Source organism: Aythya marila (genome assembly GCF_965140915.1).
Source record: "Aythya marila genome assembly, chromosome: 10".
In the NCBI taxonomy this organism is placed as follows: domain Eukaryota; kingdom Metazoa; phylum Chordata; class Aves; order Anseriformes; family Anatidae; genus Aythya; species Aythya marila.
The window spans coordinates 21936334-21964047 of NC_139051.1; the positions used below are offsets into that span (position 1 = coordinate 21936334).

Here is a 27714-nt window from a genome sequence, read left to right on the forward strand (position 1 = left end):
GCCCCCCAGAGCTCGGCTCGGCTCCCCGCCTTCCCCCCGGCCCAGCCGCTTCTCGTTTGTGCGCCCCTCCCTTCCGCTCCTCCTCGCGGTGGCCGCCTCAGCAGCCGTCTCGGCCCGGGGCTTCGCCCCCCTCAGCCCTCTGCCGCCTGCCGGGCCGGGTTCTGGGGCAGGCCCGAGCGAGCAAGGGGCGCTGCTGGGCCGGGTTTGGGAGTGCGGCATCCACCGCCCCCTCGGGGCTCCGAACGCTCCGGAGGCAGAGCGACCAAAAAAGGCGAGCTGGAGCAGCTCCGCGCCGAGAACCGCCGGCAAGGGACCGGGATTAGGTCCCGGCAGCCCGGGAGAGGAGGAGACACCTAATTTGCAGATGTAAATGGGGGGGGTCTGATTCGGAGGAAAGGAGTATCGAATAAAATACAAATCCCAAAATAGGGTAAGAATGCATATAAAGATAGAAACAACCAGGTAATGGCCTCTTTACATCAGGGACTACCTTTCTGCTCTGTGTTTGTACTCTGCCTGGTAAAGTTGCTTTGAATGACAAGACTCTATAGGCTCTACTTCAGTATAACAGTAAATAATAAATAGTGGCAATTACATAACTTAGTTGTGCCAGGAGAGGTTTAGTTTGGAAATAAGACATTTCTTCTCAGAAAGAGCAGTCAGGCATTGGGGCAGATTCCCCAGGGAGGTGGTGGCATCACCTGGGGCTTTTCAAGGAAAGGCTGGACCTGGTGCTTAGGGACATGGTTTATTGGGGGACAGTGGTGGTAGGGGGACGGTTGGACCAGATCACCTTGGAGGTCTTTTCCAACCTTAATGATTCTGTAATTCTATGATTAAGACATACAAATTAAAATGAAATGTAGATGCTAGATCTTTATCAGCACCAGTATTGCCAATGTAAAGCAGCCAATGGAAAAAAACGATATATATATATATATATATATATATATATATATAAGCTCACCACATTTTGTAGCCCAGAGGCACCTGAAATATTTTAGAGTAATTAATTGGGTCGAACTATGGTTAAGTTTTCCATTTTGAACTTAACCTTCTGCAGTGAGAGTTAATCTTTCAGTTGTTTTGAATAGCTGAGACTAGAAACATAGTGTAAGGCTAGTTATGTGGAATAACTATACGTATAAGGAACTATGAAATACACTTTTGAAACTACAGACAATTCAAGTGGAAAACAGCCATGAAGGTAACTGAGTATTCTCTAACAAAATGTCACTGACAAATATTTTGATACTTCTTAACACAGGCTATTTTATTATTTTTGTTACTTGTTAGAGAAATTTAGTGCATCTTTTAAATAAATGACTGAACTTAATTTCTCCTTTACAAAGACGAATAAATAGACAAAAAACCCCACAGCCATTATGAGATAAACTACACATAGCTCATGTTGACTCAGCTTTGTAAGACCAGTGTCTGAGTGTCAGAGCTAATTCTATGCCTATTTTCTATGCTGCCATCAGCCAGTTAAAAGAATTATTCTTTGCAATTCCTTATTTTTTTTCTCACTCGTAAAGCAGCAATTCACATAAACTAGTCAGGTATATGGGGACCTGGCACTTCTCTATGCCCATGGCTTCATTAATTACCCAGGGAATTATGTTTTAATCAACTTATCAATTTATGTTATGGGCAACACCTGGCCTCCCAGCAGTATCAACACGATCAGGGGAATGGAGCAATCTCTAAGGCTGCTGAGGTCAGGTGGTCTGTGATGGGTTCCTGAAACACTGAGCCTTCATCATGGCAGATGCCAAGAAAACTAGAAAGCAAACATCCCATCCCTACTTTGGTAGTGCCCGTTACAAAAACCGCACTGTAATGGGCAGTGCATGCATGTCTACTTTTTATTCAGGACTTACCATGCCTGTAAAGGAAGGAGATAGTTTTATAGCTCTATTTGGTATTCATCCTCAGGAAATGGGAAGAGATGCTATGTTCAGAGACCTTTAGCTTCTAGTCTATCTTATCTGTCCTCAAAATTTCCACTTTGAGGACACAATGAGTGAAGGATTGGCTAATGTAAATTCTATAATTGTGTTACATAGTGGAACCTATTCAGTCAAATCAGCTGAAAAATGCTGTATAGAGAGATTTAGCACTTTTTAGTAGTTACTCATATTTTTTTTTATTATTATTTTTTAAGATGATGAGTTCTATAATACAACTCACAGTTGTTGGTTTAATCTTTTTAAATCTTAATGAATGTGAATTTTTCTTTATTATGCAAAATCCAAACTGTGTTAAATGTCACTTATCACTGAAATGAATTATCACTTCAGTCCAAAACCTTATTCTAAAATACAGCAATATTTATCAGTTATACTTAAAAATAATCTCTGTTTTTAACAAGCCAATTTAAGGAATTTTCAGATAAGTGTATTTCTCAGGTATAAATGCAGACTAAGCAAAGACAGTTGAGTGTAGAAATGAGAATCCTGTTCTGCTTTCCTGATTCACTGTAACTATTATTCTCACTCCACCCTCAGTAGGTGTGCATTGTCCAACTATTATCCTGCAAAGACATGGTGGTTTCCTTCCTAACACCTAAATCACACCTTGGCACATTTGCCAAAGCTGCAACAGAGAGTAGATGGTTTCCTTTCTGCTGATGACTAACAACTTTTATGGGAATGTTCCTTGTATCAAGCATTACTAAAGACAAGGAGGCCTACCGCTAATTCTCACTTCTCATTATTTTGAAATTGGGATGATGTAACTGACAGCAATGAAATCACTCTTGATTTTAATCAAAATGATAGAGTTATTTCTGCAAACCAGGCTTGCATCAAGCAATATCCTTCTGGAAGAAGAGTACCAAGGATTGTTTTCAGTGGCTGAAACAGGCCCCTGCAGAATCCGTTTTAGGTCAAAAGGCTGTCCCTAAATCACCCCTCAGAAGCCTCTGTGTGTTATTGTAGAGGAAATAAAACCCACAGATGTGGGGCAGAGGTAGGCAATCTCTTCCTCCTCTTCCTCTTGCAGTTCCTGCTGTACCTCTCCTGTGCAGCCCTCTGGTTCCCACCATGCTCCATCAGCAGATGACTTGCTGCACAGCAGGCACAGAACTTGGCTAGGGCATCAAACAATGCCCTGTTGACTGCTTTAACACGTGGATTATTGCAAAATGGCAGAAGCTGCAATATTTCTAGCCAAATACAGTGACTTACTGCAGGCTGTTGAAAGAAGCAGCATTATGGCTCAACATTAAGATTTTGATCCCTTTATTCTGTCTTCAGCCGACACCAGCCTCACCTGTTCTGATGCAGATCTATTTTCTGTCTAGTTACTATCTATTTCTCCCGTAAAATGAAGATAATACTTGCTTATGGCATTTGCATCCCTAGCTGTGCACATGTGAGGATAAAATAAACCTATCCTGTGACACACCAAAAAACTCCTCTGATGTGTCCCACTCATATTCTTAGTATCTGATTTCATAATCAGACACACTGAAACTGGATGAGTCATCCGAGAAATTTACCACTATTAAAAAGGGGTGCAATCACAGCATTCATAAAAGGTGTATCAAGAAAATTCTACTGAAAAAGATTTTTGTATCGTGAATATTGTTCAGCACTTTGCAGTGTACATTACTTTCAACACCCAGTAGCTAGCTGCAGTGAAAATGTGGTGGGCTGTCTGTAGCTGTCCAGATGTAAAATCTTGTTGGGGTCTTTTTCCTTGAAGCAGAATTTTCTTTTGTGTCAATGTAGCAAATTTTCAAGTCTTTTCACTAGATGTTTAATTTACCTTTTTGCTTTTCCAGGTATCCAGTCTTTTGACAAATGTAGCCCTCAGTAACTGGATTAGAAATAAATGTTCACTGCCGTGAAAGGAGTGACTTGTATTTTTATTTTTTAATCTGTATTTTTAAGGGACTGACAAAAGTAATAAAGAACAACCCATCTGCAGTTGTTTGTTATAGCCCTTATTCCAGCAAAAGCCTCAAAGGTTGCTTTATCCCAAGATGGGAATAACACTATCACTCTCCAAGGCCCTCTGTATAATTGCATTCTATTAGTAAGAGAAGTTAAGTTCTCCAGGAAATTATATTATGATTATTAATAGTCAAATACTTTTGGTTGAATAGAATCTCATCATAAACGCGGGTCGCTATTATAGGAGTTAAGAGCAAGCTGCGTGAACAATTTGATGTTGGTTTACAGTCAAAGGGTTAATACACAACTTGCAGAGGGAGAGTGCACGTTATACTGCTTACAAGTAAGTGATACCACAGGTGCATTACTTCCCCTGTGGAGAAAAACCATGAATTTTACAATATTAGGCAATAAATCTACCTGACTTGTATAATCAACAAGACTGTCTCTCTTCAAACAGACCTTTTTAGTGCAGTGACTAAGTAGTTAGAATTCCAGGTAAGGCAGCAGCAGCAGGCCAATGGGACAACATTCAGTGTGCTCAATCTCGCTACTTCAATCCTCCATCTATTGTCAAGGCCTGTCAACCTACCAGCAGGGCCTGGAAAAAAGGGTAGTGGGATTTCTGTGAAAAATCAGTCTTGAATGTTACATGTCCATACCATTGAAATGAAGTCTTAATATTAACATCTGGAGAATGTTCTTCATCAATTTCTTCTTGCAGTTGTTTATAATTAGACATAAACTTATATATATTTTCATTTTCACATTAATGTTTTCAAACTCCCAGCTGTCCCAAAGTGTCTGCACTGGAATAAAATACCCAAATCTCACAGAACTGAGCTTTTAGCATTGAGAATTTAATTTTCTGGTCATTTAGCTACCATTTGATAGTAAGGAAAGAATATTTCCCCTTCCTTGCTTTTTGTGAACAGTAAGACAATTCCTGCTATTTCAATGGACTGCTATAAATATGGAATCACTGTCAACAGCGTAGCTGCCCATAAAAGTTAACATTATAGGTAGATCAGACTTTATTAAATCTGTTCTAACAGAATAAAGAGTGAAATTATATTCAGTTATAAATGATATAAACTGACCTTTTTTTTTTTTCTTTTTTTTTTAATGGATCTGGGAAACAGCAACAGATAATGCTAGCAAGTAAAATAATTTATAGCAGACTGAGGGAAAAATTCCTTGAGCTGATCAATAGCACAGCTTTTAACTTCTGACCTTTTAGAAATAATTCAGGTCTGACCATTTATAATTCGAATGCACACGTTGTGTGCAATGCACCATAACTCAAATAACAAAAGATTTAGTTTTTATTTCTGTGGGAGATTTCACTATCAAGTGACCACCATCTTTAAATGTTTTTAAATGTAAAATAAAAGAAAAAAGAGAAGTTACTTATATTTCTTGAGATGTATTAATCCATATGCACATCTCCATATCAATGAATGTCTTTCCACATCCTCAACGTGGAAGAATTTTGGCCAACAGCTCCCATACATCAGAAAGCATTCTGAGGGTTCTTATGTTTTAAGCTGAAGACATAAAAACTGAAGCAGTGCCTTCTTTCCATTTTGCTTCAAACACAAATTCCCATGTATACAGGACTCCAAGCATTTAGATCATAGTGAGATTAGAACTGTAGAATATGAATAATACACCTTGAATAATCCTTGTTCAGATACAGACAAGTAACTTTATAATTCAAAAAAGAATGTAACTATTATTATACTTATTGACACTTCAGAATGTCTTTGATTTATATACGAGCAGAATTAAGAATTTGGAGACCCAGAGAAGATGATGGAGACCCAGAGAAGATGAGAGCTAAAACATTTTTAAACACCATCCTGTAAATCCAAAAATAAAAACCAGTTCAACACAGCTAATGTATATGCAACCTGAACGGAAAGTAAGCAGTTCAATTCTTTAATATCAGTTTTACAGACTCATTACAGATTTTTCTAGTCTTTAAGTTTGATTGTGCTAGGCCAAGAGCCCATTATAAAAACCTTCATTTACCTGATCAACATATGGAATATGAGTGGTTTCAGGGCTTATCCCTGAAAATACAGTTTGCACAATTCATTGACTGGAACAGTTCTTTGAAATCCATTCAGATGGGAAGAGAAAAAGAAAAGTACATAAATCTTAGGTAATTATCTTCTTTGACAAAATTAACTCAATTCAGTTCATTATAGCTTTGTAGTTGATGTGGATAGGTTTCACTTGACATGCAGAACCATGTACTGCTAGAAGACCTTCGAGGACATAGTGAAAATAATTATATGAATTCATATTCAGGCAGTTTTATTAAAAAACAAACAAACAAACAAACAAACAAAAAACAACAGGCCCAGTCTATCCAATACAGAACTTTCAGACAATTACTGCTTCTTAACGTTGATTAACTATATTAAACACTCTTACAGCTGTAAAGTCTTACAGTTCTTACAGACTATATTAAACACCTATCAAAATATCTGTTTCACTTCTAGACATGTAGTGTGAATAGTGGTTAGTCTGTTTATTTGCATGATGTGCATAATTGGATAAAACAACTGCTAAGTCAAGCTAAGTCTGTTACTAAGAAAATCCAAATGAAAGAAAATGAACAAAAAATATTTTATTCTGAGATTTACCTCCTAAATTATAGTATCATAAAATTTAATTTCTCCAAATATCAACTACATTCTATTTTCAACAGTTGTTGTGTTTATGTACAGGGAAAAATTATGACAATAACTATTTATCAAAGTATTGAACGTAGTTATATCTTGAACCTTTAGCTTGTCAATTTTTTTTCCACCCTCACAAAAAAGACATTTTGAAACACCCAATGTTCACACATTCAGGTCTAGTGGTAATTAAGGGGATTCTTTCACCATTAATATTGTTTACTAATGCTTGAAAATTAGTAGTAAGCTAAGCTCTAATATGTGTATTAACATATTTGTTCAAAAAAATGTTTACAAGGATTTTTGCTGTTATTCACATTGGAGAGAAAATACAGAATTCTTGCAAATTCAGTACTATGTCCTTCTAGTATGTCAACATACATAATATTTTTCTGATTTTATAAAATACTGCGTCTTTGTAAAAAATTATTGCTAAATCTGATCAAGTATTGATTTTTTTTTTCAATTCTATGTATGTGTATATATATATTTTTTTAAGCAGGGGCTTGTTCTACCATCAATTTTCAGTTAAGTATATTCTATTCTTTTCCAAGGTCATATAATATACTGTTTCTACCTTAATCTAAAAAGGAATTCTTTTTTCCCCACCTACAACAATTTCATTGGCCTCTACATAGACCCTTCATAATGACAAAACAATTAAGATTTGCAGGATTGTACAGCAAATTTTGAAGAAACATAAGGAAAAACATTAGTAACAACTGATCCTTTGTGCAGTTGCTTTTGTCCATTTTCAAAAGTGAATTGAAAATAATTCAATTAACACTGAATTTAAAAGAACCACAGAATCTTCCCAATCTTTAGCCTAGCATAAAATAACAGTATGCTAAGCTAAGACTTTCCACAGGGGACAGCAGCATTACCATTACTATTCAATTGCTAAGAAATTGGCTCCTCCTTATGTATTGCAGCTTTGGCACTTCTGTGCACAGCACCTCTTCAGCACACATTATCTGTAACTTTTCTGCATTTATTTCATCAATCCAAACACTTTATCTGGTAAAACCACAAAAATTGCACTGAATCAAGATCTTTCACAAATGGATTTAGTGAAGGAGTATTTACCTCTACATTATTCTGCCTCGGTTGACCTAGGTATTTTTTTTTTTTTTTTTTTTAACTTCAAAGAATGGAAAAACATTAAATATTTTGCTTTCAGCACAGCATATGAAAACGTAACTGAAGGTGCAGATGACTGAATATGTACTTAAAGCCACCTAACTTACTTGGATGTGAGTTTGAAGTTTTCCAGTTAGTGCTCTTTCAAATTCAGAAAAAAAGGAACAGTAGGATTAATGGACAAGACCCTACAAATCTGACACACTGTGATGTTAAGTCATCATGGTATAATTCAATGTTAGGTTCAAATAATTGTTACATTTTATCCATTATAGTACCTTTCTTACTACATCTGTGATAGTAATTTCACAAGTCTTCTGGTTGGATCTTCAAACAATTAAATATAAACTGATGGCAAAACATACAATACTGGAGCTTCAAAGCTACTCAGCCAAAAATCACTTCTTCAGTAGTTCTATCTCATGCTACTACAAGAAGTAAAAGAACGTAAGAGTTCATGAGGTCTTATTCTCATATACCAAAGTGGAGAAAATACTTGAAGTGTTTGAGTTCTCCCTTGATGTATTCCTAAAATAACCTCCTGTTAGTAGAACATGAAGACAAATGAAACAAGACAGACTCTTGACTTTCATGAGCAAAATTAGCACAGGCACACTGAAGAGGTGTCCTTTACTATTTGCTGTTACCATGCTGGTGCCTAGAAGACTTGCAGTTAGTTACAAAGATGTGTTTTACTAATGAGAAGATGAAAAGTTTCTCTTAGGAAATAGCAAGGATACTTTGGTAACGGTATACCTACACGGTCGCTGTAGAAGAAAGAACTTGCACGCTGTCTTTAGATAAACAGGACCAGTTCTATTTTTTGCCTTCTGTTAAAATATAGTATAATATTACTAGTATTATATTTTGTTATAATACTATCTTAATTACTAAATAACGATAAGTACTGTAAACTTCAAAATAAATCACAGGCTTCTGTTTAGTGGTTGGCTCAACACAAAGCCAATTATTCATGTCTGCTAACTGCTTGTCTTTAACTTTTTTACCCCTGGTGATTTTGTAGCAGCATGTCCTTGAAGGATAATATGACATTCCCCATATAGCATACTTATCACATGGTTGGACAGAGACAAAATGAGGTCTTAAATACAAAATATGATCTTTCTTCCTTCATCTCTTTAAAGTATTCTTTATATTAGCCCTTCCAGGAAGAAAACAGGAAAGTTTCCATGGTATCACTCAGCATATGCAGAATTTATATTTGTATCTGTTACAAAAACGATACTTCAGACTCAAAATGGTACTATTTGTGCATCACCATATCTAGATCATGGAGAAAACAGAGGAGAATCATATAGAACAGAGACATGTTCATCTGAAAATAAGTACTGAGACATGTTAACATCTGGGAAAGAGAGGAGACTATAAGGATAGGAATTCAAATATTTTTAAGAGAAAAGGATTTCTCCCGATGAAGAATTTCTTGATCTCACCTTTGTTTTTAATCTTCCTTCCAAAAAAATCCTGCTCTCATTCACTACAACACTCCTGCCATAAAATGTCAGCACTTAAAGATAGAGGGAGATGCTGGACCACAAGATTTACTAAGACTTAATGTTCTAAACCGTTTTATGTCCAGCTGTAAGATTATGTTTAGTAAAAAAAAAAAAAAAAAAAAAAAAAAAAAAGTCACTTGATAATGACATCTGTAAACAGTGTAATATCATTAAATGTAAATTAGTAATAGGAATAATTCTGAAGTGTTTTTTTTCCTGCTGCATTTTTCAAATCATGAAAAACTTAATATTAAGCCCAACAGATTCAAGTTTACTGGCCGTAAAAATCCCTTACAAATCGTTGGTCATCTTCAGGGAGCATTTGTTCCTTCAAGTAGATTTAGTGCTGAAACAGTGTGGCAGTTAAAGCAGAAACAGAGGCTGTTGATAAAGTGGCAATGCATAGCAATATTGTGATGTATTACAAAGGGGCAATTGCCTGCAGTGCATCAGTATGGATATGGCAATGAAATTCTGCTTTACATATTCCAGGCACTAAGAACTTTGCAGAAGTAATTACAGGAGGTTCTTCTTCCCCTATGAAAGATTAAAATAAAAAATTAAAAATTAAAAAATTTAAAAAATAAATTAAAAAGAAAAAAAAAGAAAAAAAAAGGAAAAAGAGTGAGGTTTATTACTTCAAACACTGACTTTGCATTCATTCAATATTTTAGAAACAATGCAAAGAACTTATGAACCCTGCTGGATCATAATGCCTCAATTATGAGGCTGAACTATTGTGCTCAGTAACTCCTTATCTAAAGAGTTAATACAAACTTTCTCCCCAGGCAGGGCTTCCTGGAGAAGACCATATTAGTGAATGGACCTATTAAAGGTCTGGCTGCTGGGTCTTCCACAACATTATTTTGGTTTAAGTGTCAGTGGATCATACCTAATGCGATGATCTCTTTGAGAATTTCCTCTTTGCAGTTCTGTGCTTGTCTGAAGCCTATTGTCTGTACATAATTTCTAACACTTTCAGTGCAGTTCATGTGATCTATTGTTTTAATTCGAAAGAGTAAATAAAACTGTCTTTCAAAGAAGAAAAGGGGGTGGGGGGAAGTACCCTGAGATACATATACTTGCTGTTGAATGACAGAGCTGTTCACTTCATTTGTGACCAAGTTACAGATAAAAATCCATAGCCAGAACACAAATGGCACTGTGAATTCAAAGTAATAATTTGGACATGTCCGACTACTAGAACATGAATACAAGCTACACAGTAGTATTTACTTCTCTCATTACTAGGCATGTAAATATTACATCTATAAACATTTTGTATGTATTGGACAGTAACAAGATGTAATGGGTTGTAACCTACTTAGTGGGCAGATGATATTCAGTTCTAGACGTTATCTTCTTTGCACCCAATTAGGACCATGGTTTGGGCAAGGGGAATTTTGAGCATGAGTCACAGTAGTGTTTTTGGACAGGGATAAAGAATGAGAAAATGTCAAAAGTTATTTCGGTTTCTTTGCATGTTACAGCATCAGCATTAAGATGCACCTTCACCAGGCAGTGCTATAATGCTTAGCCTCTATAGATGAAACATGTTAACAACTATGTATGTGACTTGAGATTCAATTACTGGAAAGACTGCTTCTTTCTTCCAGAGACCACTTGGCAGCTGAGATACTCAGCTGACAGCTCTGTGATTGAGCCATGAGGGGGAATACTGGTAACGCATTCTTACAGAGAGGCATAAATCTAAAACTAGCATCCTACTTTTGTCCAGCACATACTAGAACCTTTATAGATAATCTGTAAGCTTTTCCACAAATATGTGAAAAGGCTGAGTTAGAAGACAGCAGGAAATTAAAGCATATAATACAAATTTTGAAGCAATAACAGGCTATTTACGGGTTATACAACGAATTCAATAAATCTGTATTTTTTCCATGGAAAGTTTTCAGGTTCTAGTTATTTTGTTCTACAGACTATTAAGACTATACATACAAATGCAGTATCAATCAGTATCTATATGTTCCCTCATTAACATAATTCTGGCATCAAAGATAGCTTATGAATTATCTGAATAATCAAAAGAATGCATTTAGTTAAAAGAAAAGTCTATCAAGTTACCTCATTGCCAAGACTCATTCAAGAAAGCAAAACAGCATATCAGCATCAAAATGCCGTTCACCTGTTGTAGCTGCTCCAGGAAAATCTCAAACATTTTTATCCTAATACATACAATTGCTGAAACATTCCATACTGATGTAGCTGTGATGTCAATTCAATGTATTCAAACTAGTAAGGTCAGATCAGCTTTTATATGGTCCAAGGCAATATTTATGCCATCTAACTGTATGCATGTAAATCTCTGTATCTGTTTTGGAGAGTGTCTTCCAAGCATTTAAATTCCTCCACTGAAACCTTTTTGCTTGTCCATCTCAGCTCCATATCAGATGAGAAACCCAGTGTGATTCTGAAACTTGAGTTAACCACTCATTATAGAGTGTATCCCTAAAGGTTCTAGCATGCGCTGGAGTAAAATAGTATGTCAGTTTTAGATTTATGGCCTTTCTGTAAGAATGTTTCACCATATTACTGTCCTGATTAAGCCACACAGCTGCCAGCTGTCAAGGAGTCTCTCTGGAAGGAAGATGCAATCTCTCCAGTTATTAGGTGAATCAATGAAAAGTGGCTTATTAATATAACTTTAATGAAATCTTACTAAGCTAAGGATCAGCTCCCCACAGCAAGTAGAATGATTCTTTTCCTTTAATGTTATTAAAAACCTATCTTTTTTGACCACCTGTACATAATGCTTACCTTCCTGGGCAGCTCTCTATCTAGCTCCTTACACAGTATCTTAAGTATTTTGAGATGTTCAGACATATTTTTCAAAACACTGCTGTATCTTACCTAATCCTGATGAAGAAGAAACACTTTCTGTAATAGAAGATGTTTCAGTTTGGTCTGTCAGTAGTCCTTCCATTAAGGGTAAAGATAGTTCAGATGAAGGAACAGATGAATCATAGATTCCAGAATCTCGAGGCATATTTTTCAGATTTGAAGTTTTAACAGCATGTAACAACGGCTGAAGAACAGAGCTGCCACCACCTTGAATGTCCTGAGTTTCTGTATCTTCTCCAAGGTTTAAGTGCTGAATTATACAATGAGAGTCTGAATTTCTAGCTGAAATAATATTTACATCTGTTTTCAGGTAAAAATCATCATCCATCACCTGTTTATTCACTAAGTCATTTAAAACAAAGCCTGAATCAATTTTTTCCATGACAGGTTCTGAGTAATATAAAGGAGGTGGAAGGAAGGGAATAAATTGTTTCTCAAACCAATCCGGCTCCTGGTCAATGAACTGATGCATATTGCAAATGGCAACATAAAGGGACCTACCAGACTTGCTCCTGAAATAATTCCTTTTACTAACATTAACAGGAAACACCTCTGCATCCTGAACGCTAATGTCTCTGGAATGTAAATGTGAATAAAGCTGAGGGAGATTGTCCATGAGTTTATATTTTGTACTCAGATCCAGAATACCAGGGATGTCTCCTTCACAGGAGTAATCAAAATAGACTGCAATGAACTTGCAGAGGTCATTTGAATTCTGCTTTGCCTGACGAAGCTTCTCTGCAACAGTCAACACAGCAAACAGAAAGAGTTCTCCTTGTCCTGTGTCTTTGGTTACTCCTCTGTGTTTCCAGTTCTTTTTTTCAACAAAGTATTTCATTCCCTTGGAACACACGATGATGATAAACTGAGACTCATTTATTTTTTCTATAAGCCACTCTTTCTGACCTTCTTTACAAATTTTTAGATCTTCCCACAAATCTAGAGCCACCTGGAAGAGAAAAGAACATTCTGGTTGATTTTTATTATTAGGTTATTAGATACATTTACTAATAACATCTAAATGTTTTATAAATGCTCAGCAAATCAGCTTGTATTTATGCAACAATTGAAAATTAATTATGAGTTTAACTATGATTTGCCCTTGATGTATCAGGTATTAAAAGATATTTAAGTAATAATTAACACAGCATTGGTAGTGGACAAACTGGAATCAGCAGTATTAACCATGTCAGTAGTTATTCACCAAAATAAGCAAAGCCTTATGTTCAGCCTAAACTTTGCCTGTAGGCTGAATATTTCACTGGGCTAAGGAAGTCAGTGAACTGCTAAGGTAAAAAGGAAAACCTTCCAGATTGTTTTACAATGCTAGTTACTACATGAACCCATTTTGCTGGTTGTTACTTAAAGTCTGAAACATTTTAAGCCTGTGAATAAACTGTGAACATCCCCAGATATGTGGGGCATCCATTATTTTAATATGTTTGGCCACCAGAGGTCAGACTTGCTGTATAGCTGAAAAAAAGTTCCAATTCATACATTCAGATTCAGTGGCAGGATTAAAATTCAATAAAATAAACTAGTAATTATCTTGACTTTTCTTACAATTATAAAGTGAATAACTGGATGCATATTGATCATATTTTTTTAAAACGTCTCAGATTCTGAGCCTAGTATTTCAAAGTGGGAATTTTGATGTCTGTCTTACAGCTTTAAATCAAAAATAAGAAAAAAAGATGCTCATTTTACAGCAACAATGGAACAGAAAGTAAAAAAAATCCACAAAAATCAATATAGAATATCAACAAATACATATATTTGCTGCATAAACAGGATTCTTAATGTATTCAAGTGTGCATGTTTGGTATTACCACTTCAGAGTTCTAATGTGAAAGATACTTTTAGAAACACTGAACTATATCTTTAATACTTGTGTGGGTGCCAATTATAAAGATGCATGACCTTCTACACAGAAAAAGCAGTTAACATAAAACTCACTAAGTATGGCTGAATAAAAGTCCTGGAATCAATGCAGTACACATTTTCCACAATTCTGTCTTCTATGCAGACTATAAGAAAAATTATATAGGCAATATGTAGAAAAATAATGAAAATTACATCTGTTGAAAGGAGGCATTGAAATAGCCCACTTCAAGTACATATCACTATGAGTTTTGTGGGTACTGTTTTAATTAAAGCAATTCTGTTTACAGAAGAAATATTGAGCTTACCTCGCAGCCACAAAAATCCTGAAGAAAATAAGCAAAGCACTGGATGACATTAATGTGTTTCTGGCAATCTTTACTGGAATAGCAGATGAACACTTTTGGCCGAGGACGAAGTCTTTCCACAGGGAGACCTGCAGCATATGCTGAAGACTCTGAACTCTCCTCATCTAGATGGGAATATATATTTTCTAAATTGGAAGAGAGGAAGAGCGTTCACACAATAAACGTGTGAGTTTATTTGCTTTAAACTTTATTAGGCTCTTTACTAAAGCATGTAGTAAAGACTTTTCAAATGATAATTCATTTCCAGCCTGAAAAATTGCATACCCTCTATTTACCAACTTTGGACCTGCTACATATGTGGAACATACTTGGGAAGTGAAATGTAAAATTATTACTGTACAACTCAGAAAACTCAAGACAGCTTTAGTTTATAAACAGAATGACGTTGTTTCAACACACTGTTCAAACACCATAGACCTTAAAGATACATGTATACTATCATCAAGAGCTTTCTGCATAACAGTCTTATTTACTTTTTTAATAAAACAGAAATGTGACACAACAGGTAAGAACATTAAACTCCAAGAATACAGATCCTTTCAGAACATCATATAGTATCTCTCTGGTATGTATGTCATATATGGACATTAATCTGAATTAAGATGGTATTAACTTAAATCCAGATAGTTACTAGTGTGTTCTTTCTTGTATGGATGCTTTCACACCAGAACATGAGTGCTTCACACCAAGCTAATTCAATCTTGTTCTGCAGTTGGTTAAACTTTATTTTGGAATACTCATTTTTTACTCAAAATTAAACTTCGATCTATGGATTTAATTTACAACAATTTTATTTTTCATCAGGAATAACTAATCTGGAACACTTCTCTCTGTAGACAAATCCTCAGTGATTTGTCTTTTTGTTGGAACTGAGCTAGCTGCAAGCAAAGGAACAGCCACAGAAGACCAGAAGGTAAAAGGATTTAACCCAGACAGCATATAGCACTTGCAGTATACCTCATTTCCAACATTCAGATGGATAACACAGATACGTGAGGTTTGGAGAATGTAACCTCTTTTTCCATATTCATGAAACCGCATGATTCCCTAGATTCCACAGAAAATGCCAATTGTTTTTAACATCTCAATGTAACAATCACAGCTTGCCAGGTCCTGGACGTGGAAGAGATAGAAGTCGGTGAAAAGGGATGGAAACTACATTACAGAAGTTCCTGCAACATCTGCAGAAAGTCTGAAACTGCGAGTCTTCAGAAGAGTAAATTTAGGGAGAAGACTTAGGATGAAGCGTAAAGGCAACTTCCAGGAAACTGAGCAAATCTGCATTAATAGATACAAGTAGTATTTCAGAGGGTGCTGAGTTATATTTGTATCACATTTCCTTCTGGTTTAAAATAAATATTAACTAGACATTTCTGAATGAAATAAAGGAATGTTTAAAATAAGACAATTTACAGATATGTTCATATTCTACACTGACACGCAGTATTTTCATGAATAAAAAGAAACCTTACATCAAAAATATTTCCAGCTACTCTTCTATTCTGTCTACAGTGAACTCCTGATTAGTATTTTTTTTTAAAAAGTAAAAATTATTAACTTTTTAAAAGTTAACAGTACTTTTAATTACAAAAAAATCACCATCAAGCACTGGATTAAGAATTTGCTATAAGTTTCAACACACAAAAAGGCTGTGGGGCTGTGTGAAGGAAAGACAAAGAAGTTAAAAAGAAAGCAAGCTCTTCAGAAGAAGGTATTTCTGGAATAAACCTACTAGCTAGGACCTTTTTAGTTGCAAAAGTACATTTAAATGCAACTCTGTATTGAACAAACTCTTACCTTGCTGCTTCTTGCGGCACATCACCGTGAAAAGTGTTGCAAACGCTGAAATGACAACTAAAGGGACTGTAATGGCAATAGCTCTTATTGGTCCAGCCCACGGAGAATGTACTTTGAAAAATAAAGCAGAATTAGGCATGGGTTTATTATAACTATTTAATCAATCTTTACACTGAGAAAAAAATTGCTGCAGCACACACTATTATCAGATGATTCTCAAATATACAGAGAAATCAAACATCATGTTCTGCTCCGTTATAAATATTTTTATGCTAATTGCCCTCATCACCACAGCATTAGAGCAACTAATGCAAGCAACAAGAAGTAACAAGTGCTGTATGCCAACTCAGACTGTGTGTTGTCACCTCCCACCCCACCCCCATGAGGGGAACTTTACCTGAGTTTAGTTTTTAATACTATACACACCAGTCATTTGGCCTGTCAAATTTTCATTCCAGAGTGCTGAACTAGCCACTTAGGGAAAAACTGAATTCCTGCAGAGATTACCTTTAGCAATGTGCATTAGCAATCAGCCTGCTTTGTCTGTTGCCTTCATCTATGCTTTTGGTCTGCAGTTAAATTCTGAAATCCCTGTTTAATTTCTCAGTGACTGGTCTAATACATACAGATGCCAAGCATTCACCTGACTGGTTTTTCACACTGCTAAATTTCATTTCATGGCTGAAGTGCACAGTCAGGTAGTGTTCTTAGGCTGCTCTCATAGTTCATTACATTATTTCCACACTACTGCATGCATCATTTGTTTGCGATTAAGATACAGACTATGACTTTTCATATCCACATGCACAACAAATGTGACTTTCCCACAAAGATTTCCAACTATATGTTGATCTAAACTGTACTAAATATATAGAGATACACAGAGTGCATGTGTACTCTCTTTTCATTAGGTCAAAAGAACACAGTATGTTTGCCTCAGTAGTATTGATTACAGCAAACAGACATGTCAAATCAACATTTATTTTCAAAATAATTAAAACTGAATAAAAGTTAATAATATATATAGTGTATACTGCTTTAAAAAAAACATACCTGGTTTTAGTGCATAGTGCATTGTTTTCCTTGTTGTGTTAGTGTCATCAACCAGCTTTGAAAAGTAAAAGTTGAATTTTATTTTGTGGAAAATTCATTTTATTTATTTTCTGCAATATATAAACATCATTTCCCAACCAGATATGAAACTTACTATTCAAAAGTTAAAATTACAGAACATTTTAAAGTAGTAACTAGTGAAATCACTCATCTTTGATCATACATAGTTACTGTTGTGATATTAACTTTTAGACTTCCCATACTGTCATCACCAAAAGAAATACACAGCTCTCAAGTATAGTGGAAATTGACCAAACTACAGAATTCTAATTAAGAATCAAAGTCCAAGAATTATGCAGGACCACAATTTTACTTGAAGGCACAGATGGAAGTACTACGTGTTTAGAGAAGTAAAGCTATAGAAAGGTCAAGAACAATCTGCCTTTACTTGCCCAAGGTACCTCAGTAGGGATGCCTGAAATTTAATTTTACCAAACAGTTTGACTTGAAATACTTTAGTTTCATTTTTCCCCCCATTAATATATTAATTCAGCTGTAGTACGAGTTTCTAAATATTACCTCAATTATATAGTCCCCTGGAGTTACGTTCTGAAGAATACAACTTGTAGTATCTGTGTTTTGCTCCTACATTAAAGAAAGAAAATACTTTGCTAGCCATTCACATACTTTTAAAACCTAATACAAAATACAGTCGCATTGATTTAGGAACGTATGGTGCTCTCCTGAAGTAGGACATCCTAAACCACAAAAACTGAATTTCTCTATTCAAATATGCAAAGACTACAATCCTCTATCTGCAAAAATCAAGTATGATTGATTATCCAAAAAAAAAAAAAAAAAAACAAACCAAACCAAAACAAACAAACAAACAAACAAAACACCTCAAAACCTTGGTCTAACACAAGCTATGTTATGCCCTGAAGCTCCCTAGCTTTCAGAGACTTAGGATCAAAGGTTGACCAACTTCGCTATTAAATGCTAACCAAAGTTCAGGGAAACAATATAGTAAATTGCAGCTCCCATAAGAGGACATAGTTTTTAGTTGTAAAGAGGACATAGTTTTTCGTTGTAAAAGAATCACAGCCTACTTCCACGCATACTGAAATGAGAGCTACCTTGTGATACCATCTCAAATAGATAATCTTTTAAGTCGTAAAATTTAGTGTAGAGAGAATATTACATGATAAGAATATTTTTTTAAAAAAACTAATAAACTACAGTTCCAAGTACTAATCAGTTATAGGGTCTTTAAAAAAGAGAACAGCCTCTTCCCCTTTGCTTATAGTATCCAGCACCAATGGAGCACTCAAGCCTGGTTTTGACTGATGAGTTCTATCACAATGCAATTATTATTTACAGAAATAGTACCAAATAATTTAAAATTTAAAAAACAATAGTATTCTGTATTATAGTAAGTTTTTAAAGTTTCTGTAAAACCTTAGAACATCTATGTTAATGAGGTCTGTGCTTTTAAGAGTTGAAAAATGCAGCGACGTACCTGTTTGCAGGTCTTCTGCTTAAATGGTCCTTCATGCTTAAGTTTGTAGTGAAGAAAGTAGTATCTAAACCCAAAGTTATGGGGAGCATGATCAAAAGACACTTGCATGTTAAAACCCTGCTGGGTAACACTCAGATTTCTTGGCTTCCAGTCTGTCAGAGGAGATATTCATGAATTGCCAACTGACTCTTGAATGACAGTGACTTTTTATAAGATAAAGAAAAAATTACATTTAACTTACAAGGTTTGCAGACAAGGTTTTCTGGCTGTAGCAACAACTCACATGCTACAAACACACACAAAAAAATATTAATGATACAGTATCCAAATGCTATTTAAAGAAAAAAAGAAAGGACAAAAGAAGGGAGTTACTTCAGCATTTTGAGGGCAGTATTCATTCATTTCCCAGTCTATAATATGCTTGGAGTAAATATACTTTGCAAACCCAGCTTCTATGTTATGATTGAAGTTCCTTCTCATCTTTATACGAGAAACATAGGTTCAGTAATTTGAAAATAGCAGTCCTTAGTGAGACAAAAGGGATAGCACCAGGCACATCTCAGGAGGAGAGGAAGAAGTAGAAACTGGCATTAATTACATTTACTTAATTTAAAATAGTATGCTGAGCACACAAATGCAACTTTGGTACACATCAAAAGACAGGTTTGAAAATATTTTAAGAAAGTTTTATACAGAAAAAAACACAAGATACATACAGACGTTACACTCAAAAGGGTGCTTAGAGTTAGACTGCCATCAGACGATTTAAGCACTGAGGAATTTATTTAAGTTCCTTCTCTTTAGCTCTAATGAGAATTGCCAGTTCCTAAATAATTTTGAGAAGTTCTACTTGAGTTGTTACTGTCTAGTTTGATATGTACTCATCTACATTTATGCCTATATAGCCATTCTTGAAACTGATCTCAGAGCTTGTTCACAACGTCCAGTGAGGGGAAGGAAAGGAGTTAACACAAGTTTCTTCTTCTGGTTGTTGACTACCATGTATTATATGCCACAGATTTATGAAAGGCATGCAAGTTCTTGCCATATAACACCCAGTCCTTCCTTCAAAGACTACGTCAACACCTATCTTAACCCAGTCTCCCCTAACATCATCATCTGCTACATGAAAAGCTACTCTTTTACATCAGAAAAGCTTTTTCTGACAAGAAAAAAAAAAAAAAAAAGGAGGGGAGGGGAGTAAAGAAAGAGATGTTATGTAATGCTATATTGTACACAATACTTACTTCGAGTTCGGAAGAAAAATGGGTGATAATTACTTTCATTTTTAATGGAAGGAAAAGGAACAATCTTTACAAAGTAATCTGTTTCAAACTTCAGATTTAGGAAGGGATGAGATTCCATTCCCTACACAAAGACACAAGATTGAAACTATTATAATTGAAAGCATTTTCTCTCAAATAGGCCCACAGTTCTGCAAACATGAGCAGAAACTAATACATTAAGAACCCTGTATACATCCCTCTGCCACACACTATGATGAGGAAGCATAATACAGAATCAGTATATGGACTGTTTCAAACATGCACCTGCACTCCACAGTCACCCAAAAAGACTTTATGACAATTTCCAGCCTCAGGAAAAATTCTACAGAAGGGGACTACATCTGTCTCTAGATCGACAACTATTCATTAAAGAAAAATAATGTTAGGAAGCAATCTGCACCCTAGTAAACTAGTAAACAGCACATTAAACGTGTATCTATGTAAATATATACACATTTATACACAGCAAATAAATACTTTCAAGACTTCACACAATCAAGTAACAATGAAATATTTCTTGAAACAAAGCACTTACTGTTCGTTTAAAACTTGGGCTGAGCTGCTTTGGATCTTTTAAAACCATCTGCTGACATTGTCTTCCTTCAGATTTTAACTCCTCGAGGATGACTCGAAATCCTTTCAGGTATTCAATCCCTGCAAACAGCAGGGCATTTAAATAGACTAATATTTCAAAAGGTATTCTGTGATATTTTATATAGTATGAAGATAGTTCATTTGCCTTTAAAAATAAATCCTAACATTCATAAGAAATACGTTTGTGTTTTAATACTTGCCATTGTGTGTCAGTTCTTCCAACATTTTCTATCTTGCCTATTTAGAATTCAGCCTTTGGTGAAGGCTGTAATTACTGCATACTTGTGTAATGCCTAGAGCAGAGGGGCCCACATAGCAGACAGGGCTTCCAAATTACCACTACAATCTAAATAATCAGTACTTTCATCAGCAGTACTTTATAGTAGCATCACATTTCCATTATTTGCAATAAAATACATTTGCTAACAAATTATAATAATACTCCTTTAACCTAGAAGTTTATAAATGATAAGAAAGTTATAAAGTGATAGTAGTTGTTACAACTTCTTTATTTCTAGTATACTACAGGATAACAGGAATATTGACTTACATGGAATGGAATTTATTCCAGTGAGTGCATACATACAGTTATTTGTAAGTGATGCCAAAATTACACCTTTTTTTTCAAGCTACTCTAACATAATCAACCCTCAGCAGTGTCTTTGCATTTCTTCACAATGTTTTCATCACAGAGTTACTTCATTGCATGACTAGATAGAAGCATGGTGATGCGAGTGTCACAGGAGAACGTCATTGTTATGCTGTGATAGTTCTGTGGCTCAGGTATCAAAGTCACTGCACAGTTCTTCAAGTCTAACTAGCATTACTCCATCTAATTACATTTGTTCAACAGCATCACAAATGGCAGAATACAGATTTATCAAAAGGCACAGACACAGCTTTTGTAGAACTACAGGTGACAAGAATCAAAACATAAATTTGACTACATACTATGTTTGAACACTAAAAAAAAAAGTATGATCTTCAAGCCCCCTCTGTTCCGTTAGATTATTATTTTTTTATATATATATAATTATGTATACGAGAAAGACCATGCATTGCCCAATATGTTCTTAATATCCCATGGAACAAAAGCATTATTTGTGCTTACATGAAGACCATGAAAAAGAAAGTGTCCAGTCTCCATGTCACCCGAGACGTTTCAACAACAATTCTGTCTTCACACTTTCCAGAGGATTAACCTCTGATCCTTACAAGAAAGAACACCAAGCTTTGTTTGCCATAAAGGCTTGATTCATCCAGTCTGCAGCTGAAGATTACCAAATGGTTTCAACTGCACAGCTTCGCAGTGTAGTTTCCACATACTGTCTTAAACCCCAGTAATTAATCATTATTTTCTGTTATAAATTCAATATGTTATCAAATTCTGAAAGCATGAATTAATACCAGGAAGTCACAAAGAAAATCCAACAATTTTTTCTTAGCTAAAATGTTTGATTTATTAAATCTAGGTCTATTCTAAAAATGCATGTCAAGTTCAAGAATACACATATTCATTAGCAGCCATATCTCATCACTTAGGGTGCAATCTTACCACATAAATGCAAACTTCCAGCTCTTATTAAATCATAAGAAAAAAATAATTGAAAAGCTTTTTGAGGAATTACAAACCATGAAGTATCAATTTGATCTTATCTGCTGTATGAGCAAAAGAATAGGCAAACATTTTAATTCTGAAAAATGTACTGCGCTTAACTCTAATTGTAATGATGTACTTGATACTGAAAAGCACCTTTGCAGAAGAAATTCTTTAACGAAGTACTAAAACCATTCAAGAAGGAAACTCCAGGTTTTTCATTTGCTAAACAATGGTCACTGAAGAAAATGAGTTTATATTACGTTGTTCAGCACCTTAATTATGATGATGGTGAGATGCTGTACAGAGAGAGCACACACTACTGCAGTGGTCTCCAAACTTTTTTCGATCATACATACCTGCCAGTAAAAAAAAACTTTGAGCACGAACTACCAATATTAACACATACATATAATTTATGCGTGCATTTATAATGTACAAGAAAATATAAATTAAAAAGTATGATATCAAGACAAAAACTTTTTTAAAAATACTTATTTTATCAATGAAAAAACTCTTTTGTTCCCACTTAAAGATCTATCAGTTATAATAGTGTTTTCATTGGGACCTATATGATTGAACATGCTTCATTAATTTCAAAAATCTTGGTTTTAACATTTTGTGACACATCAACTCAAAAATCTGGTTCTACAATTCGGTTTATTTTGATACTTGGTTTTAATGGCTGTCACAGCTGGAAAAATAACCTCAAGAAGAGAGTCAAGATTCCAAATGGAGGAAGTGCATCATCAGCTGTGTTCACTCCATTTTCCTCTACTACTTACCAATGGCATTTGCTGTCCAAAGTATTGTCACTGCAACCTGTTCGTAACATGCATACTGACTGATTGTTACATTCTGCACATCTCCGATCACATGTTTTCCCACTGAATTCAGATAAGGAGTGCAGTCTAAAAACACAGAGGAAAAAATGCTTTAAGGAAAACATACTAGCTGATTATCTCGTGCCATACCAAAGAATTCTGAAAATTATTCAGTTTCAGCAAGACACATCTCTCCTTGTGAGTAAAGAATGAAATGAATTTCCTAACTTTTCTTGAAGACTAAGCAAAGTAAAAGTACATGTACACTATTTCATTTAAAAAAAAAAAAAAAAACAACAACAACAACAACAACAACAAAAAAACACTGTATAGTAAGTTCAGGCAAACCTTTTGTCTTAGGACAATTAAAAACTTTCCAAATCATTGACCACAACCACTCACCAGTTGCAAAAGCCTAATCTGCAGGACTCCAAAGACTACCAGTTTATAATACCAGCATAGCCTGTATCACAGAAAGTAAATACGTATGTGATTTAAACAAGAAAAGTAATACCAAATTTTATTACTTTTAAAGCCTTACAATATTTAGGCTCGCATTCTGTGGCACAAAGAGTATTGGTGGCTAAGGAATTCAATAGTTCTGGAGCATAACATACATGAAGATGTACACATTAAAAAAAATCCCACTTTTGAATGAGTAAAACCAACAAGTTAATCAGGAGATTATATATTACTGGCCAGCAATAAATTCTAAAAACCAGACATAATCTATATGCTATGTATTTGTCTATACAGACTTTGTAAAACTAAAACATGGAAATTAAGTGCTATTATAACGTGTGATCTTAAAGAAAGGAAGGAAAAAATGCTAATTAAAAGGCAGTTTTAGAAAATGGCTTTGTGCTATGAACAACAATGGTAAGAGGCCTTTTATGTAACTGCCCCACAATTAAAAATAGAACAGTTTGTACAGCATCGCTTTTTCAAAAAGCTAGGCAATTGGTAATTACTTTGCTGTTTGTAGAATTCTGTTGCTACGAGTGTAGGGAATGACAGCATGAACTTCCTCTGAGGAGAATAGAGTATCTCTTTCAATGGAAACTTTGAAGTAACAGGTTTTTGCTACGTCTGGAACTAATTAATAGAAAGCTCAAGATTTTGGATCCTGGTTGCTAAAATGTTATGGTCAAATGACAAATTGCCAAAATGCAATATAGCACAAATATCTGAGGTTTGACTGTGAATCATTGATTTACATTTTTTAGAGAACAACAGAATTAGGAAGAAAACAGCTAGGGAAAAGTGCACACTTTTCAGGAAATCACTTTTTACTTGACTACAAGTGAACTACTGAAACCTACAAACATTTGTTTTTCACCTGAATAAATAATCTACCAATCTAATTTAAGAACAAACCAGAAACTCATTAGAGTTACTGCATGGCAAAATAAAAGCATTTAAATCACAGACAGCAAGCCCAATTCTCTTGCATGCTGGCTTATTCAGTATAAGATTGTAGTTTCACATTATATGAACTCTTTAGACTTGATAGATGGGAGCTCTTTCCCTAGCACTGTGTAACACAACTCCTTTGGCCAGAAACAGTGCAGTGCCAGCAGAACTTTGAATTAACACTTATTATTGGTTAATCACAGCTCCTGGTGCCAGAATTAATGGAAAAAACACGTCAGATAGTGGGACTTAAACTGGCTCTATTGTGTTAACTAAACACAGGGATCTCTGCTCTCACTGATATTTTTTCCTGTTTTCCTCTATAAAAAAAGTTACGATTTGTAATCTAAAGTTCTCTCTAGTACAATCTGACATGCTTAAATTTTGCTCATTTTCTTTAAGCATTAACAGCAGTTTACATAATAAATGAATTCACAAGGAAAGACTCCAAACTCAGAAATAAGCATAAGAATAGAGGAGCATAAGGATGATTGGAATTAATTCTTTGAGTAGGCAAAAAAAAAAAAAAAAAAAAAGTGACTTGTATTGGCATTAATACAAACATTGCTGCTGTAAATTAAGACCTTCTCTTGAACGCACATTGAATGTATACTGATGATGGCCACTAAATGCCCCCAAATAGGTAAATTTCCAATGCACTCAATATTCATTCTTCCATGAATAGAAAACACAGGTGACAAAAACTTTTTTTAAAAAAGAGGTCAATAAAATACATCCATTTAGCAGATCCTTGAAGAGTTTCAAGGTATTATTGCTGCAATCTGCTTATTACAATTATTATGATTACCACGTCGGTTTAGCTGCAACATAAACCATGTAAATCACACCTCTGCTACATTACTAAAACCACCTGACTTCACTGAAATACGGATAGTTTTCCACTAACCTGGGCTTTTTTTGAACTGCAGCCAATCTAAAGCTCCTTGTATTTCACCCAGCTGAAGAGACATTACTTATCTTCAAGGCTAAAATTCCATATAAATACTTATAGGCATATATTTTAAAGATATTTATCCTGTATACAAATATAAATTACATAATTTTCTACATGAAACGTGGCTTTCTACTTGATTCTTTTCCAGAAAAATTGCACATCAAAATGCATAAAACTTGAAATAATGCTTTCCGATGAATTGGTATGTAGTAAACCTTTCAATGACTACATTCTTCCACAGAGTAAAAACATCCTTCACAATTCTCCTACCAATACTGAGTAAATGATCTGAAAGTGAAACTGCTGTAGATTATTAGACTGTATTATTCTAATCAGTGAAATGCAGGAAAGACAAGACCCAGCTGACCCAGCTGCAACAGATCTAGATTTCAAAGTTATTTCAAAACTGAGGAGCTTATAATATTCTTAGAGCCATTTTTAAGAAAGATGTTGGTATACATTGACAACAGTGTCAGAGTCCTTGATTTTTGTGATTATATTGGAGATTTTCAACTTACTGTCGTATTTAAAGGTGATATTGAGTAGCGCATTCATCTTGGTGGCTGGTGATAGGCCCTGTAGAGAAATATCAGGAAAAGAATTTAAATAAAATGACCTACTTTGAACATTTTTTTTTTTTTTGGTAAATAGTCTTTTGGAGGATGACAGAACTCATGAGGAGGTTTTCTTCCTTCTGTTTGGGTACACCATCAGTCAGGAAATCCGAATACAAGTAATGACAGAACAAATTGCACATACCTGCATGTGCTCACCTGCCACCAATTTGCCAAAAGTAATACACAAGATGTAAAAACAAAGAGAAAAGAAAGTAGTCTGTCCTGCCCAACAGATGTGAACCACATAAGTTTATTTTTTAAATAAAGGTATCTGATATTCTCAATTTCCATCATCTAGGTTAATGATGCCTGGACAAAACAAAACCACCTTTAATCAAGATTTAAGGATACATCAAATAGGGTTCTCTAGGGCATATATAGTGCAGAAGAGAAGAGAAATGACAGTCTGTTGCAAAGTTGATGCCAAATCTACAGTCATGAAAAAGAATATCAGAAGTTCAAGCAGAAAGAAGAAAAATGTACTGTTAAGCACTGTGCTATAGCACTTTGTTTTCTTAGTAAAGATCATTTCCAAGAAAAAAAATAAGGTAGGAGTAAAACAGTAAATAAAGTGATTAAAGAGTGTTCATCACTTCCCACACATTCCTCATCTTATTAACTTCCTCGGAACAGGTGTCTGAAGGACTCTATTACCTCATTGTTCACTGAGCAAACTAAGAAACCAAATTTTCAGCACACTTAGAATTCACACGTAATCAAGTCATCCTTTTTTTGTATTTTTTTTATTTTATTTTTTTTTTGCAAGTTTGATACTGACATGGAACTCAAAGATCAACATAAGCAGAGGTACAATAAGGCAGGACAAAAAAATACCTACAGCTTGGTTCATCAGGGTGCCTGGACTGTAAATGGTCACTGCAGAGCATCAGTGCCTTGTGTCCAGATACGTGCCCATGCTTGTCCTTCACTAACTTATTATATACAGATACATTTATAAGTAATTACTGTTGCTGTGCTGTATCATTCTTGTGGAATTAACATTTCAATGTACTTTGAGTCCGATGTGGTCTACGCACTGGGACACTCTTCTGGTTTATTTATGTCAGATGCCCCCATCTAGAGACTTCCATCATTTTAACATGTATTGTAAACATTTTAAAGAAATTTTTGCTGAGAAAAGCTTAATTAGACAAACACACAGACATGAAATTTAAATTCCAATCTTTCCATTGATTATTGGCTGAAATCAACAAAGAGTTGAAGGGGAACAAATGATACTGTGAATTTCCAACTGGAATAATTCCAATAATTTTATTTTGTAACTTTCTCAGTAGGAGTGCATATTCCAGAAATCCATTTTGCCATATCAGACAACCTTTTCTATTATCAAATATTATCAAAACAGACAATGCCTCAACTGAGGACCAATTGGAGAACTATCCCATTGCTGTCCTGGGGGAATCTGAACGCATTTGTAGGCAAATGAGTCTGGTGTGTCTCTTACACCTACACAGAAGAACATTGGACTTAGAGGTAGTAATGACTTACCTTTCTGAAATCACTGAAATGGCTTTGGAAATACAAAACGTAGGGTTACTCTAACTGTTACTAGACACAAAGTTCAAAACTGTAACACTGAGTCTTATCATTCCCTGAAAGACAACTAATACTTTATTTACCATTAAAAAACAAACAAACAAACAAAAAACACTACCCTTTAAAAGGAATTATATCTGGT

The 27714-nt window shown here is 35.1% G+C and overlaps 1 protein-coding gene across 2 annotated transcripts in view; it reads right to left on the minus strand.

Moving 5' to 3' along the window:
• Positions 1 to 9450: 9450 nt before the first annotated feature.
• The window catches only part of IL17RD (interleukin 17 receptor D), a 46498-nt gene continuing 28234 nt past the window's right edge, over positions 9451 to 27714 (minus strand). Inside the window, exons 2-13 of one of the 2 annotated variants that reach the window (XM_082767956.1) lie at positions 25917 to 25974; positions 22992 to 23117; positions 20551 to 20669; positions 19977 to 20097; positions 18971 to 19015; positions 18730 to 18881; positions 17790 to 17855; positions 17211 to 17265; positions 16158 to 16268; positions 14301 to 14485; positions 12121 to 13060; positions 9451 to 9786 (exon numbers count right to left, since the gene is read on the minus strand). In XM_082767956.1, coding sequence (XP_082624082.1) covers positions 9671 to 9786; positions 12121 to 13060; positions 14301 to 14485; positions 16158 to 16268; positions 17211 to 17265; positions 17790 to 17855; positions 18730 to 18881; positions 18971 to 19015; positions 19977 to 20097; positions 20551 to 20669; positions 22992 to 23117; positions 25917 to 25953 — 2073 coding nt within the window. In that variant the 5' untranslated portion in view covers positions 25954 to 25974 and the 3' untranslated portion in view covers positions 9451 to 9670. Of the gene's footprint in view, positions 9787 to 12120; positions 13061 to 14300; positions 14486 to 16157; positions 16269 to 17210; positions 17266 to 17789; positions 17856 to 18729; positions 18882 to 18970; positions 19016 to 19976; positions 20098 to 20550; positions 20670 to 22481; positions 22566 to 22991; positions 23118 to 25916; positions 25975 to 27714 lie in introns of those variants that run through there. The other variant, XM_082767957.1, reaches the window with a different exon arrangement.